General features: G+C 40.0%; 1 protein-coding gene across 1 annotated transcript in view; it reads left to right on the forward strand.

The window, feature by feature from the left end:
- Positions 1 to 1,827: 1,827 nt before the first annotated feature.
- TMEM170B (transmembrane protein 170B) overlaps positions 1,828 to 17,231 on the forward strand; it is a 43,569-nt gene continuing 28,165 nt past the window's right edge. Inside the window, exon 1 of the mRNA XM_025383267.1 lies at positions 1,828 to 1,969. Within this exon, the coding sequence (XP_025239052.1) occupies positions 1,873 to 1,969 (97 nt within the window). The 5' untranslated portion in view covers positions 1,828 to 1,872. The remainder of the gene's footprint in view (positions 1,970 to 17,231) is intronic.

Raw genomic sequence — 17,231 nt, forward strand, 5'->3', positions numbered from 1 at the left:
GATAAATTCTACATTATGAGTTTTGGCTCAATTCCTATTAATGGTGCAAAAATTTCTCTTATGTTGTGACATCAAAAAGAAAATACAAATAAATAAATAAATGTGTGTAGGTAAATATTATTTTAAAGTGACCACCAAGAGCACCATTTGACAGGTAATTCAACCCTTCAGTGCTTTGTCAAATATATTTGATGATTTAGCTATAGCAGGTATTTCTTCACTTCTCTTTGTAAATTTTTCTTTATCCAGATGGCAGAAGGGTTGAAAAAAGGTGGGGGGAGGGGCTGGCTACTGCATATTTGTGTTATTGCTAAAACTTAAATCTTTATTTTTTAAAGTTTCACATTTCGAGGAGTTTAACTTGTAGTAGGATTTTAGATGCTCCTCTGGCTAACGCTGGACATGAAGAAAGACAGCAAATGATGGGGAGAGAGGTCGAGTTTAAATTCGAGGGAAAAAAATAACAGGCACAATTTAGATAAAAGAATATTACCACCAAAAAAGCGGGGGACTAGAGCCGGCGATGACCGTAAAGATTAGGACACCTGCTGAGCCTGGAGTAAACAGGTAATGTCAGGTCCTGGAACCCTGGGAGGCCCAAGTTCTTGCTGCGGGAAGAGGGATTAGCAGAATGATAACGCGGGTCTATTTGTGTTTTAGGGGTTTTAACACGCATTCTGCAAGTAAGTGACCTATCCAGGTCATTCGATTCAGGCTCAGAAAAAAAAAACCCGCAAATTAATACATCTAAATGCTGAGATATTTATACCTTTTAAAAAGTTACACGTAAGCATCTTTACCAAAAGCATTACATTTTAAGGCAAAAATGTGAACTGTCACAGCATCCACCTCACCGAGTTCAGCAGCCCCACCTTGGGTCAGGGCTGCCCCTGCAGCGCGGGCTCCTGCACCGCCCGCACCGCCCACACCGCCCGCACCGCGCGCACCCAGCAGGGCCAGGGCGAGGGCTCCAGGTCTCCAGGTCTCCCAGGGCGCGCGCCCGGGGTCCGGGGGTGGGGGGTGTGGAGGCGGTTCCCTTGGAGCGCCCAATCAGCAGTAAGGCCCGGCGGTGGCGCCAGTGACGTAGACCGCACTTCCCTCCGCCCCACTGCGGGCCGACGCTCGGCGCTGTCAGCCACGCGAGCTGGAGCGCGAGGGGAGAACGAGGAGGAGGGCTTTGGGGCCGACCGGCTGTCGGAGGGCGGCGGGTCGCGGGGAGCGGGGGAGTGAGCATGCGCAGCGGCTCCGGGGCGGGTAGGGGAGGAGGGACCGGCACTGAGAGGCGCGCGCGCGCGCGCACGAGCGGCCCGCCGCCGGCTGCGGGTGGAGGGGGCGGTTCCTCGAGTGTCGGCGACCCGAGGGCGGGCAGGCGGGCGGCAGGTGCTGCCGCAGCCTCCGGCCGGTCCCGCGTCTCTTCGTCCTCCGGCGGCGATGAGCTGGGCCCTGTCGGGGGCTGCACCTGCCGGCTGCCCGTCAGCACCAGCCTCCCGGCGTGACCTCGGCCTCCTCGCGTGTCCGGCCCCCGCGGCGCGGCGCTGCCCCTGAGAGGGCGCGGCGGCGGCCTCCTCCGCCCCGAGTCCTCGCTCGGGGGCCGCGCGGGGACGGCGCCCGGCCCCCTCCCCTCCCTCCTCCGTCCGCCGTCCTCAATGTCTCCCCGGCGGGGAGGGGGCTGCCTGGGAGACTCGCTGAGCGGCCGCCCCACGGAGGCCCTCCGGCTGCAGCAGCAGCAGCGCCCGGCCCGGCGTCCCGCAGCCTCCACCGGCGGCGGCGGCCTGGAGGAGCCGCGCACCCGCCGCCGCCCCCCAAGCCTCGCAGCCGCCGCCGCCGCCGCCCGGCACCCGAGGAGAGGGCGGCGGGCGCCCCTCGGGGAAGATGAAGGCGGAGGGGGGCGACCACTCCATGATCAACCTGTCGGTGCAGCAGGTCCTGAGCCTCTGGGCCCACGGGACGGTGCTGAGGAACCTCACGGGTAATTGACGCGCCTGGGCTGGTGACGGGGATGCGGTCCTCCCCTCTCCTGTCTTCTCCCTCCCGGGGAGGGGACACGCTCCTCGCCGCCCCACCCCCGTGCGCGCCCCGCTCGGAGCTCCAGGTCACGGCGAGGAAGGTGTTATTTGGAGCCACTCCGCGCGTGTCCTGGGGGCGCCGGCGCCCGCCACCCCCTTCCCTGAGTCGCGGGGTGAGCATCCGCGACCCCCGCTCCTGCCCTGCACGGGGAGAGCTCCCGGCGGCGGCCCGGCCTCTGGAGTAAGCGCGGAGTAGCTTTAGTGCTGAGACTTGAGCGCAGTTCGCTTTTATTCCATTACCCTCTTCCCCTCCCCCTTCCACACACATCGCTTCTTGCTATTTACATCTTTTTCTGATTTAGCTCTTTTTCTTTCTGGCAAGTCTCAAGCCGAATGTAGGACCTAAAATCACTGCCCACAATGGTCGATTTGCTTTTCAACCGCTAATTTTTGTGGGCGATGTAGATAACTGAGCAAATTACAGTGGATCGGGGCTGAGCTAAGGTCTAGTGCAGTCTAAGCATGTTAGCTTCATATATCTCCTTCTCCTCCCATTTCCTTTTGTCTGTCTGTCTCTTTCCCTCAGGCCTCCAGCTGCTGCTTCTGAGACTTTTGATAATTTTGTGTATTTCCGTTCATTTATTAAGGCTGTCAGGAATTGGCCTTACAACATCAATTTCTGCTTGTAAAAGTGGGTGATAATACACACAATATTTTTATTCAGTCTGTAGATTTGCTTTATGAAGAAACTTCTGGTTTTGTTGTGTGGAAATGCTTACGTTATACTTTGAGTTCCGAATTTAAAAATTATTCTCTAAAGTAGAATTTACGAGAAAGAGATTCAGTTGCGATTTGGTGACTCCTCAGTGCCTGCTTTTCAGAGAAAAAAAATTCTTAAAAACATACTCAGGATTTAATTCTTGAAAATGTGTAAGGCAGTTAATTTCAATAGAACGTTAGTATTTCAAAATGCATTTTGTCAAACTGGTTAAGAGTGTTATGAGTATTTTACAGATATAACATGTGTTCATATATATAACAGATATAAAGTCTGGCATGGTATAGAATACATTCATAGAAGAAAATTTTATGGAATTATATACCACAAAAGACAACTTGAAGGACACTGGTTTCTTTGAATAGAAACTATACAGTTAAAGTAGATTCTGGATTGCTTGATGCTATCCTCACTTTTAAGCTGTGGTTATTTAACTTGAAACAGACTGACTGTACGTGTTGATTGCCGGTAAGGAGCATATTGTTATAATTCTGGAAAACTAAATGGACATAAAGACCATCTCATGATTCAATTGAATTTAGAAGTAGACTGCTTTATCTTACTTCTGATTTTTCTTGCGTTTATCCACTGTTTGGTATTTGAACTGTACCAATTTTTGTTGAAGTCAAATGAAAAGTAGGGACTTAACATATATTCGTGCAGGCATACCTTGGAAATATTGCAGGTTTAGTTCCAGAACACTGCAAGAAAGCAAATATTGCAATAAAGTGAGTCAAATGAATTTTTTGTTTTCCTAGTGCATGTAAAAGTTACATTTTACCTGTAGTCTTTAAATGTGCAATAGCATTGTTTGAAAAGAAAGTACAGACGTTAATTTAAAAATATTTTATTGCTGAAAAATGCTAATGATCATCTGAGCCTTCAGCAAGGATGTTTTCTTTTTCCTGGTGGAGAGTCTTGCCTTTGTGTTAATGACTGCTGACTGATCAAGGTGATGATTGCTGGAGATTGGGATGACAGCAGTGTCTTAAAACAATGAAGTTTGCCACTAAGGAAGAGCAATAGACTCTTCCTTTCATGAAAGATTTCTCTGTAGCATGGGATGCTGTTTGATAGCATTTTACCCACAGTAGAACTTTCAGAATTGGAGTCAATCCTTTCAAACCCTGCTGCGGCTTTATCCACCGAGTTTATGTAATAGTCTAAATCCTTTGTTGTCATTTCACTGGTGTTCACATAATCTTCACCAAGAGTAGATTCCATCTCAAGAAACCACTTTCTTTGCTCATCCCTAAGAAGCAACTCCTCATCCATTCAAACTTTATCATGAGATTGCAGCAATTCCGTCACATCTTCAGACTCCACTTCTAATTCTAGTTATCTTGCTATTTCAACTACACCTGTGGTTACTTCCTCCACTGAAGTGTTGATCCCCTCAAAGTCATCCATGAGGAATGGAGTTAATTGCTTTCCAACTCCTATGAAAGTTGATATTTGGACCTCTTCTCATGAGTCACGATTGTTCTTAATGGCACGTAGAATGGTGACTCCTTTCCAGAAGGTTTTCAATTTCCTTTGCTCAGATCCATCGGAGGAATCACTATCGCTGGCAGTTTTAGCTTTCTTACACAGTGTGTTTCTTAAATAGTAAGACTAGAAAGTCAGAATCACTCTTTGATCCATGGTCTGCAGAATGGATGTTGTATTAGCAGGCATGAAAACAACATTGATCTAGTTGGACATCTCCATCACAGCTCTTGGTTGACCAGGTACATTGTCAGTGAAGAAAATACTCATTAGAATGAAAGGAATCTTTTTTTCTGAGCAGTTTTCAACAGTGGGCTTCACATATTCAGTAGGCCGTGCTATAAACTGATGTACTGTCATCCAGGCTTTTTTGTTTCATTTATAGGGTGCAGCCAGAGTAGATTTAGCATAATTCTCAAGGGCGCGAGAATGGTAAATGAGCGTTGGCTTTAATATAAAGTCACCAGCTGCATTAGCTCCTAAGAAGAGTCAGCCTGTCCTTTGAAGCTTTGAAGTCAGGCATTGACTTCTCTCTAACTATGCAAGTCCTAAATGGCATCTTCTTCTGATATAAGACTGTTTCATCTACATGGAATATCTGTTGTTTGGGGTAGCCACCTTCATCAGTTAGCTAGATCATCTGGATAATTTGTGCTTCTACGTCAGCATTTGCTGCTTCATCTGGCACTTTTATGATATAGAGGTGTCTTTTGTTAAATCTCAAGATCCGACATCTGCTAGTATCAAACTTTCTTTTGCAGCTTCCTCACGGAATTGAAGAGAGTTGGGGCCTTTTTGTGGATTAGGCTTTGGCTTAAGGGAGTGTTGTAGCTGGTTTCGTCTTCTATTTAGACCACTCAAACTTTCTTCATATCAGAGAGCAGTCTGTTTTGCTTTCTTATCATTTGTGTGTTCACTAGTGTAACACTTTTAATTTCCTTTAAGAACTTTTCTTTGCATTTGCAACTTGGCTGTTTGGTACAAGAGGCCTAGCTTTTAGCCTAACTTATGTTTGAACGAGCCTTCCTCACTAAGCTTTATCATCTCTAGCATTTGATTTAAAGTGAGCTATCTGACTCTTTTTTTCACTTGAACACTTAGAGGCCAATGTAGGGTTATTAGCTGGCCTGATTTCAATACTGTATCTCAGGGAATAGGGAAGCCTGAGAAGAGGGAGAGAGATTGGGGAATGGCTGGCTGGTGGAGCAGTGAGAACACACACAAGATTTATCGAGTAAGTTCCCTGTCTTATATGGGCGCAGTTTGTCGCACCCCCAGACAATTACAATAGTAACATCAAAGATCACTTATCACAGATCCCTATAACAGATACAATAATAAAATTTGAAATATTGTGAGAATTATCAAAATGTGACACCAAGTGAGCACCTGCTGTTGGAAAAATGGTACTGATAGACTTGCTTGACACAGGGTAGCCTCAAAGTCACCATTTGTAAAAGCCAAAATAAAGTGAAGTACAATAAAACAAGGTATGCCTGTAGATGTTAGTCACTGGCTTAGCTCATCAAAGGGCTTTTAGAGAACGTTAGCTTTGGGAGCCATAGAGTAAATGTAAATGTAACTTAACTCCTGGCCAGCTTCAACAATATTTTTAAATAAGTAAGATTCTAATGATTATAATTGCCTCCAGTTCCACAAGTCAGCCATGAAGCTGATAATTGTAGTTATTCATCCAAGGTTAGCTCCAGTTGTCTTTCAGTATGATCTTAATACTTGCCAGTTGCTCACTGGACCTTGCCATTTCATAAAGGATATGCCGAACATCCCAAACTTGGACTGCGGTGGGACCGAGGAACATGGGAACCTCTACTAGGAAATAACTATTGTCTGAATATGTAAAATTCTAGGCGTCAGGGTAAAAATGCAGGAAAAAACATATTAGAAATATGTTTCACTAGTGGTTGAGTGTACAACATGTTAGGAACCACATCTCAACAGTGGCAGTCTGTAAGTGGTAATATTCTGATGGGATTCATTGTGGCTTTCTCCATGCTAGTGACCTTAGTGATCCCATGTGTATCTTAATCATTAGTTAACAGATGCTGCCTACAGTGCCATTTACAATTTAGTCTACTAAAAAGAGGCAAGTAAACACAACTTCTGAAACATCTGTCATTTGTTGAATGACCAGTATGTGTTAGGCACTTTACATATATTATTTCTAATTTTCAGAGTAACTCTTCAAAGCACATTTAAAAGGAAACTCAGAGAGGTAAATTAAATTGTCCCAAATCTTATAGCCAGTATATGACTGAGCTGGGCTTTAGACCCAAGTCTTTGCCTCTAGACTCCTCTTTCTTCTTTACCATGCTACTTCAGCTACTTCCTCCTTACTTTCTTCAAGCAAAATGAGTTTCTTGCTTTATCTTGCTACTTCTGCTCTTTGTACATACCTTTTTTATGTTTTTCAATTACGTTATAATTTGTATTTATCGATTCTAGACTGTGAGCTTTTTGAGGGTCCATCCATTGCCTCACCTTTGAATTCTTATACCCTAGCATTATAGTACCTGGCACATAGTAAATGATAAATACGTGTTTATTGAGGTGAATTTTAAAAATTTTAACAGTTGTATGATTTAAACATTCTACATGGCATTGTTGCTCAGCTGCATCTCTTGGAGTGAATATGCTGTTTAAGAGGAATGAAGTGTTAAGCAACTCGTATAAATCGGTTTTTTTTGTTTGTTTTTTTGTTTTTGTTTTTTTGGTTTTTTTTTTGAGACGATGTCTGGCTCTGTGGCCCAGGCTGGAGTGCAGTGGCGCGATCTCTGCTCACTGCAAGCTCTGCCGCCTCCCAGGTTCACGCCATTCTCCTGCCTCAGCCTCCCTAGAAGCTGGGACTACAGGTGCCCGCCACCATGCCTGGCTAATTTTTTTGTATTTATAGTAGAGACGGGGTTTCACCGTTTTTGCCAGGATGGTCTCGATCTCCTGACCTCATGATCCGCCCGCCTCAGCCTCCCAAAGTGCTGGGATTACAGGCGTGAGCCATCGCGCCCGGCCGTAAATCGTTTTTATACATACCTTTAAAACATGCAAATGCTTATTGAGTGTAGTTTTCTGTGCTGGGTATAATGTTTTCATGTATTTTGTTTAATCTTTTCAGCAATCCTGAGAGAGATTATTGTTCTTATTTTACAGGTTCAGATACTGAAGCAAAGAGTAACTTGCTTAGATCTGATAGCTAATAAATGAAAAAGTCATTATCTGTTTTCATAATACGATAATACATACTGTTAAGTCAGAAGCCATTTTTATCATCATTATAAACTTGGAAATGAAACTAAGAGAAAGGAGCGTAGTGTAGAACCAGGGCTACTTGGATTTAAGAAATAACTGTGTGAAGGATTTGCACAAATTTGCTTAATAGGCATTCTGGTTAATTAAATACCAAATGAAAGGAGAATATGCTGTCACTAGTGTTTTTTTCCCATGTACAGACAAAGAGATGTGATGTGATTCTTCACTTTTTGTATTATCCCAATGGGTGAAGTGGGAAAATATACTGACCTTTTTATCTTGGAGACTGACCTCTAGAGAGTAGTCTTGTTTATGTACCACTTTAACAAAAATAAATTCTTAAAAAGTAATCATGAGAACTACAGACATCTTAACATTTTACAGCCAGAACGACTTAATTTCAGAAATATTGAAATAATCACTCCATCAGTGAAGTGACATGGCTGAGATCAGTTATTTAATGACAGAGGCAGGACTGGAACCAGAGTTTCCTGGCCATTTGTTCTCTGCCTTTCCTTGTTCTCCTACATAGCTTGTTAACTCAGGCAGGTCAAGAGAGAATAAATATTACAGTACAGATTGAACATTCCTAATCTGAAATTTTGAAATTCAAAATGCTCCAAAACCCTAAACTTTTTGAGCACCAACATGACACTCAAAGGAAATACTAGAACATTTCAGATTTCAGATTTTCAAGTTAGGAATGCTGAATCAGTAAATCGCATGAAAATATTCCGAAATCTGAAGTCTGAAATCCTTCTGGTCTCAAGCATTTCAGATAAGGGATATTCATCCTGTACTTAAGAGTACCCTGGTAAGTATTTGCATCAGCGAGCCTGAATATGTATGAATGGAACTAATTTGTCCAGAAAATAAAATATACTGGAAAATGTAATACATTAGGCTTTCTAAAATTTTAAGTTGCCATTGCCTTTGTAAAAGCTAGTGATCCATATTTATCATCTAGCCAGTTTTAGAACTCCCACCAAGTTCAGCCTGCTATTTATTTCCTCTACCTTGGAGACACTTGTATGGGGATTCCATATCGAGCATATTAATCCCTCGAAACCCCATATCTATCACTTAATAACTATTGCCAAAATTCTCTTTCTGTATATATCACTTCTTTAAGTGCGTTTTTCACAAGATTCCTAAATTGTTTAACTGTATCAGTTATATGCTCCTAAAGTAGAGAGATAAACAGCTTCCTTTCTTTCTCAAATAGATTTTCTTTGAATATGTTCTAAATTCCCAACCCCAATCTAAAACAAGAGTCGATATTGTATATACAGTTTTTTAGGTAACTAGACTTTTAAAAAATCTACAATTAATTTTTTTTTTTTGCTTTACTTTTATTTTCTTTAACTATTTTGGCTTCCATATTAGTGTTCTGACCCAAATTTGGTTGCTAAGAGTTTAGAGAAGAATTTTTATTTAGAAAAGGGCAGGGTCTGTAAACCCCAGTATAAATGCAAAACTTGGCTGGTGTTAGGAAAGGGATAATTGCTCCGTGGGAAAAAGATGAGGGCTGCTTCAGGCTGGTCTCTCCCAGTGTCAGCAGCCAATGTGGGGGCAGGTGTTCCCTTCTTTTTATTGGTAATAAGCATTGGGAGGCTGGGAATTCAACCTGGAATGAAGGTTAAAAGGCTTTCTCTCTGTCTCTCTCTCTCTCTGTGTGTGTGTGTGTGTGTGTGTGTGTGTGTGTGTGGTAGTAGTAGTAGTACTAGTAGTAGTCCCCTTTATTCAAGGGCAATATATTCTAAAACCCCCAGTGGATGCCTGAAACCATGGATATTTCTGAACTGCATATATACAGTCATGTGCCATGTAACTTTCCAGTCAAAGAAGGACCTCATATGATGATGGTCCCATAATTTCAGAATGGAGCTCAAAAAATTCTATCACCTACTGAGATCATGGCCGTCCTAATGTCATAGTGCAACACATTACTCACATGTTTATAGTGATGCTGGTGTCAACAGACCTACTGTACTGCCTGTTGTATAAAAGTAGAGCATATGTAGTTATGTACAGTACATAATACTTGGTAACAAACAACTGTGTTACTGGTTTATATATTTACTAGATTTTTAATTGTTATTTTAGAATGTACCCCTACTTACCAAAAAAAACCCAAAACTGTAAAACAGCCTCAGGCAGATCCTTCAGGAGCAATTCCACAAGAAGACATTGTTACCTTAGGAGATGACAGCTCCCTGCCTGTCATTGCCCCAGAAGACTTTCCACGAGACAAGGTGTGGAGGTGGAAGACAGTGATATTGATGATCCTGACCCTGTGGTAGGCCTCGGCTAATATGTCTGTTTGGGTCTTAGTTTTCAACAAAATTTTTTTTTGTTTTAGAAGTAGAAAAAAGCTTATAAAATAAGAATATAAAGTATTTTTTATACAGCTGTACAATATATTTGTGTTTTAAGCTAAATGTGATTAGAAAAGAGTTAAAAAGTTAAAACTTAAAAGTTTATAAAGTAAAAAAATTACAGTAAGCTAAGGTTAATTATTGAAGTACAAAAAATATTTTAAAAGTAAATTTAGTGTAGCCTGTGCATAGTGTTTATAAAGTCTACAGCAGTGTACGATAATGTCCATCCGAGGCCTTCACATTCACTCACAGTTTCACCTGGAGCAACTTCCAGGCCTGCAAGCTCCATTCATGGTAACTTCCCCATACAGATATCCTATTTGTTAATCTTTTATGCCATATTTGTACTGAACCTTTTTTATGTTTAGAGACACAAATGCTTCCCATTGTCTTACAGTTGCCTGCAGTATTCAGTAAAGTAACATGCTATACAGGTTTGTTGCCTAGGAGCAATAGGCTAGACCATATAGCCTCAAAGGAATATATGTTGGGCTCTACCATCTAGGTTTGTGTAAGTACACTGTATAATGTTTGCACAATAATGACATGGCCAAACGACACATTTCTCAGAATGTATCCCCGTCCTTAAGCAACACATGCCTGTACTGTTTTTTCCTACACGTGTATACCTATGATAAAGTTTAACTTAGAACTTAGGCACAGTCAGAGGTTAACAACAACAATAATAAAATAGAACAATATACTGTAATAAAAGTTATATGAATATGGTCTCGCTCTCAAAATACTGTATTGTACTATACTCATCTATTTTCAGACAACAGTCAATAGTGGGTAGCTGTAATTGCAGAAAGTGAAACTGCAGATAAACGGGGAGTATTGTATTGTATATATGTATATTTAGGATGTGTATACACATGCACATATACATACTACATTAGAGTTCCCTTTGAGGCATTATAGTTGCTAAGTCATTTTTGTTTTAGTATTTAGTGTCAGTCAAAAGAAAAAAATAAAAGAAAGTGAATATTTGGTATAGGTATTTGGAATTGTTCACATTCATACTGGTATAGTCAGCACCTTCCTTCAGTAGTATTCCCAAGCAGGCATGCTTCTCTCGGGGTTACTCTGTATTCTAGCTTACCATTAGGTTAAGTTCCTCTTCCTCGATGCCCTATTATAGGAGGTAAGTTTAAGTAGGTAAAGTTACCTCAAATGTCTACTTAGAGTTATTTATATTTTGTAAAGGTAGCCCTAAAGATATATGCTACTTTTCAGTATTTGTGTCAGACTTCCATTTTACTTTAAAAAAAAAATGTGAAAAGTCCTTACCCTTGATGGTACAGTCAATTAATAAGTACCAGTATGATATGTCCTTCATAGGATTTAACTTCTTAGGAGGCTTACCTGTATATCTTATTGAGAATGAAGATGCTATAATTTTTAAAAACCAAAATTGTCATTAGAGATTGTTTTTTGTTTTTACCATTTGTCATTAAGTTTTTATTTTCTTAATTTCTGTCTCATTATTTTTGAATCATAAATTCATATCCTCTAGCAATACCAAGTGCAAGGTCCACATGACATTTCTTAGACCTGAACCATTTTCTGGATAAGTATTGGGACTGCTTGAGTTATAATTTTGATTCTTTAATATTAACTATGATAATAAAATGTATTTATCTTTGCTTAGTGATTGAAGGGAAGGTCTAAGAAAGTAAGATAGTTCATGAAGAGGAGTCACAATTTCTAGGGATATATTTTCTATGGAAAAGAAACCTAAACAGAAGAGGGAAGAGGTAGGGATGGGGACAAGGAATTGAAACTAAGGAAGGAAATTGGAATTAAGAGTGGTCAGAGGTAAGAGGAGAGCCCAGAGAGTGTAGCGTGTTGAACTTATTATAGTATCAGATGAATAATTCTACTGGTGGCTATATTTATTGAACCCTCACTATGTGTCAGACACTTTACAAAGCATTTTGCATGCATCTCATTTTCTATAAAGTGAGCATATAATTTATTATTTAATATATGTGATTATATCAAGTGTGATAAGTTAATTTTATGTTTTTAATGACTACATGCACAATAAAATAATCATAGAATAAACAGTGACAGTAGCAACACATTTAAAGGACGCCTCATTAGACTGTCACATTCAATTTCCTGACTTTAGCTAAGTAGATTAAGCCTTGAAAGAAAAAGACTTTTTTCACCAAACTTTATGCAAATAGGAAGAACACAATTTGTAACTGGAGTCCAGCTGCTTGTGTTACGATAATCATGGAATATAATCTAAGAGCATGTGTCTACTTGTTGTAGTAGGACTTGAAAAAAATGAAAATAGTTTTGAGGAATGTAGGTTACTAGATCAATTAACATTAGCTTATTAACATACTCCATTACTCCCCTTCATTTGATATGTTATCCCATATACTTATATGTACATCAGGTTTTCTAACTTTTTAAAAATAAAGACGGGGTCTCACTGTGTTGCCCAGGCTGGTCTCAAACTCCCAGACTCAAGCAGTCTGCCCACCTTGGCCTTCCAAAATGCTAGGATTACAGGCACGATCCACTGTACCCCGCCTCTAATTTTTTTTCATAATCCTGCCATGGCTTATATAATTTCTTCTTTTTTTTGAAGCGGAGTCTCGCTTTGTCACCCAGGCTGGAGTACCATGGCGCACTCTTGGCTCACTGCAACCTGTGCCTTCTGGGTTCAAGTGATTCTCCTGCTTCAGCCTCTTGAGTAGCTGGGATTACAGGTGCACACCACCATGGCCGGCTAATTTTATGTATTTTTAATAGAGATGGGATTTCACCATGTTGGTCAGGCAGGTCTCAAACTCCTGACCTTAGGTGATCCACCTGCTTCAGTCTCCCAAAGTACTGGGATTACAGGCGTGAGCCACTGTGCCCAGCCACATCTTTTTTTTTTTTAAACCAACACTTTACCCTGACAGATTTTATGATTCTTATATAAAAAAATATATACCCAGGGTTTCAGTACTAAGGAACGAAAGTGATATATTTCCTTCTTAGAAATTTTACTTTTAGTAGTTAACATTTCTTTAACACCTTTTAATGTGCTGGGCATTGTTCTAAGAATGTTACATATATTATTTCATTTGAGCCTCACAATAATCCCACAAGGTAGACACTATTGTTAATTCAGTTTTTAAAAGTGAGGAAACAGGCAGAGAATATTTTGCCCTTGCTTACAGAGTATCTAAGCCGTGACTTGAAAAATTACCACTGTCAGTCCAGTTGAGCAAACATTTGAGTAACTTTACAGTGGACATGGTGATGTCAGAGACACAAAGATAAATACATGGTGACTATTTGCAAGAAGCTTATATTCTTGAGTATTAACTTACACATCTTCGTATTAGTTATCTATTGCTGAATGACATTACCCCCAAATTCAGCAGCTTAACACAAGACACATTTATTTTCTCATACAGTCTCCGATGGTCAGGAATGCTGGTTCTGGCTCAGGGTCTTACTGTGTCCAGTCAGGCTGTCAGCCAGGACTACTGCATTCTCTGCAGACTTACCTGGGGCTGGGGGGTCAGCTCCCAGGTGCATTCCTGTGGCTCTTGGCAGGTGGTGGGAGGCCTTCTCCATAGGGCTACTCACAACATGGTTTTTTCAGAGTGAGATCACACACATGGATACAGACACACAGAACAAGAAACCAAAACGGAAGCCACAGTCTTTGATAGCCTAATCTTGGAAGTGATACACCATCCTGTCTGCTGTATTCTGTTGGTCATACGCAGACCAGCTCTGGAACATTGTGCAAGCAGACTGCACAAGGGTGTGGTGGGGACTCCTTGGGGCCTGCTCAACACTGGCTAAGACAGTGTTAAAGGTGGGTATGGGGAGAAAGGAATGAGGCTAAGGGAAGACTAGGGACATCATAGCAGGTGAGGGGATGAAGTGTCTGTAAAAAACAAGGTGGTTAGAAAAGCAAAAAGCTGTCTTGATAGGTAGAATCATGTTTAAATAGCACAGTCTAGCATTTTCAAGGATTAATCCTGATTATTCTTGATTATGAGTTATATGCCAGTCTCTGTGGTAAACACTGATGAACAGAAGTGAAAATGTCAGTCATCAGTAAGGAGCTCAGTGATCTGGAGAAGCTAACCTTTAGATTGAGTAGTTCTTTTGTGGCTTGTTGAGTTCAGAAGAACCAGGCAATGGAATTGTAAAGACAGCACAAGAAGAGGTAGAGGGTGGAGGAGGAACCTGTTTCTGGGAGGGTAGAGAGGCAGGAGAGGTGAACTGCCTGTGGGTTGGTACTACCAGGACATGATTATGTTGCTGCTCTTGGGTGCCTTGGATAGCAAAGATGTTTTCATCAGTAACATGAAACTGGATTTTCATTATACAGTTTTTTCCTTCTATCACTCCCTACCCATGAATTACTTGAATCTGTCGTGGTTTCCGGGCCTACATATCAGAATCACCTGGAACTTTTCATACAGATCCATGGCTCCAGTCGATATATGTGCAATTAGGATCTTAGAACAAGGCCTAGGATGCTGCATTGTAAACCAACTCTTGAGGAGATTTTGTTATTGAGAGCTTAGGGGTTTTGAACACCCGATTTTAAAAAAAGTTTTTTTTGTAATAGACTTATAGCTATCTTATGGTGTATAATAGTTAATATGGGAGATTGAGACTTATTAAAATTCAGTATAAATGACTCACTTATTTCTAAGAGCATATAATAACCCAGTTGTTTTAAAAAGTGACTGTCTTTTAACAGATTATATTAAATTTATCTTTTGAGAATGTTTTCTTCATTTGTATGTGGTATTAGCCATAGAAAATTATCCTTATTAAATTATAATACAGTTAGTTATCCCTCAGTATTGTCATCCAAAAGACCACTGGGCTGGCTGAGTAGTAGAAAGGATAGTTTTATCAGCAGTATGCATTTGCAAACCAGGAAGAGACAGTCTCTGCCATGTGCATGTGCATGTGCAGAAGACACTGTGTCTTCATAGAAGGGAAGTTGAGTTGGGTTTTATTGCGTCTCAGAGTTTGTATTACACAATAGAGTCATACATATTCAGCAGGTTTGGGGGAAAAGCTATACATATTTATGAGAGGAGCTGAGTGCATGCTCAGTGGGTAAACATGTGTAACATGCATTCTGTGTTTACTTTGGGGCAAGGTTTTAGCATTAAAATAAGGTAGAATTTGACTACGTCAAAAGGTGAACTATGGGACGCAAAGGCAGTCTGTGCGCAGTCTCTGTGGTATGCTATAACTGTTAGAGACTGGCTTAAGGTCTACAATTGCTTATCAGAAAAGAATGTTTGTAAGGCTGGTCCTGTGTCTAATCAGAGTTGTGGTCTGGGTTGTAAATCAGTTAGGGGTGGTCTGATAGCTCCTATTGTCAGGGAGTTTAGAGCCATAGACTTTAGAAATTTGCCATGCCACCTGGGCCCTGAACCCTTGACCTGTAGGTAACTTTGCTTCCTTAATCTTAGGGTCAGTCTTAGTTGATAAAGAAGTGTCTATTTTGGTCTCAAAGTATATATGGAGGATTGATTCTAGGACCACTGCGTATACCAAACTCTTGCAGTGGCCCTGCAGGACCCCTGGATGTGAAAAGTCGACCCTGCCTGTAGGCGGGTTTTGCATCCTGAGAGTATTTTTGCTCCATGTTTAATTGAAAAAAAAAAATTCCACATGTATGTAGACTTGTGCAGTGCAAACCTGTGTTGTTCAAGGGTCTACTGTATCTTAAAAATTCTAAACATTTTAGTTATATTAAATCTGAAGTATATGGGAGAATCAAACGTTAAAAATGTTGATGTAAAAATGTTAGGTGAGCAGCTATTGGAATTTCCACCTCCCTTCTTGGGTAATTGGAGTTCTGCTATTTTTTTTTTTTTTCCTAAAAATAAAGATTTTAAAGAAGTAATAGAATCCTTGAAAGTCATGTATTTCCCAGGCCTGTTTCCTCACTTATAATACTATCTAATGTAAACAGTTTTCATATTGATTAAAGGAGAGCTGATCTAGAAATGTTATGAGTTAAGAAAAAAAGTTTAGAAGTTTTACTAGGAGTTAAGAAAAATGTATGCATTTGTACATAAACTTGTTTCTTTAATCTTTCAAGTTAAGCAACTTTCTTTTTCAAGTGGGACTTCTTCAGACTTTTAATATACTTATTTGTAGGGTAAGGTTTAGAACCAAGAAAATCTTTGCTCTCTGAACACCTCTGACCTCTTAGACTTAGGCCTTCTTGAAATATGGTTTAGGAAACTTGATTCAATATTTAAAGATTCCTTCCAGTTATGAAATTCTCTCTCTCTCTCTTTTAATCCCAGTACAGCATAATTACTTCCTTACAATTAGTCAGAATGATACTTAAGGTGTGATTACTGTGACTTTACTTTGCATTATTTGCAGTTTTCCTGGTTATGCTTGTATTTCCTGATCTGTCATTCATTTGGTCACCTATTTATATTTAGTTTCAGGAATGTATTATATTGAGAATTTCATTACAAGTTATGCTCATTGGTGTAAAAAGTTTAATGTTCAGTACTTAGTATAAATATCCCGTGGAAATATTATATCATGAGATTGTAAAACATTTTATTCTTCATTGAGAAGATTTTTTAGGTCAGTGATTCAAAAAACCATGAATCAAAAAAAATATTTTTTGTATGATACATATAATTTAAGATGCTTGAGGGCACACAATAACAATTAAAACCATTGTATAGTTACTGTTATAATTTCATACTAGCTTCAGATTTTGACATTTAATCCTTACACTTTTTATCTGAGTAAAAATCACTGGAATTATAATTGATTAATTATTCAGTTAATCAGTTATGGGGAAGAACAAATTGAATGGCATCTTTTAGGAAGATAGTGCTGTGGCTTAAATATAGAGCAATTTTTGAACTATTTTAAATAGCTTTAACCTGATTTCTTTAAAACAAATGATATTTTGATTGGTTTTAATTAAAAACCTGTTTTTCTAAGGATCGTCTTCTATTTAATTATGGCTATTGTTATTTACAGTTTGAAATTATATAATTAGCAAGCAAAAGGGTATTTTAGTTTAAGTGGGTAATAAACAGTATCGCCATGAATTTTAAGATGGGCACTATGTTAAAGCAGCTCTTGTGAAGGTGTCATAATTAAGTTTAAAAGCTAGTATTTCTGCTCTCAAGAGGCAAAAGTAGAAAACTAATTAAATATCTACAGTAGCTTTACCTTATGTATTAAATGTGGTTGCAGTTGATAAATACAATTTATTTTTAAATCTGGTTGAAACGTTAGATTAAAAATAAGAAGAAAATGTCTTTTATGTTTACCTTC

Source organism: Theropithecus gelada, chromosome 4 (assembly GCF_003255815.1).
Source record: "Theropithecus gelada isolate Dixy chromosome 4, Tgel_1.0, whole genome shotgun sequence".
Classification (NCBI taxonomy): Eukaryota; Metazoa; Chordata; class Mammalia; order Primates; family Cercopithecidae; genus Theropithecus; species Theropithecus gelada.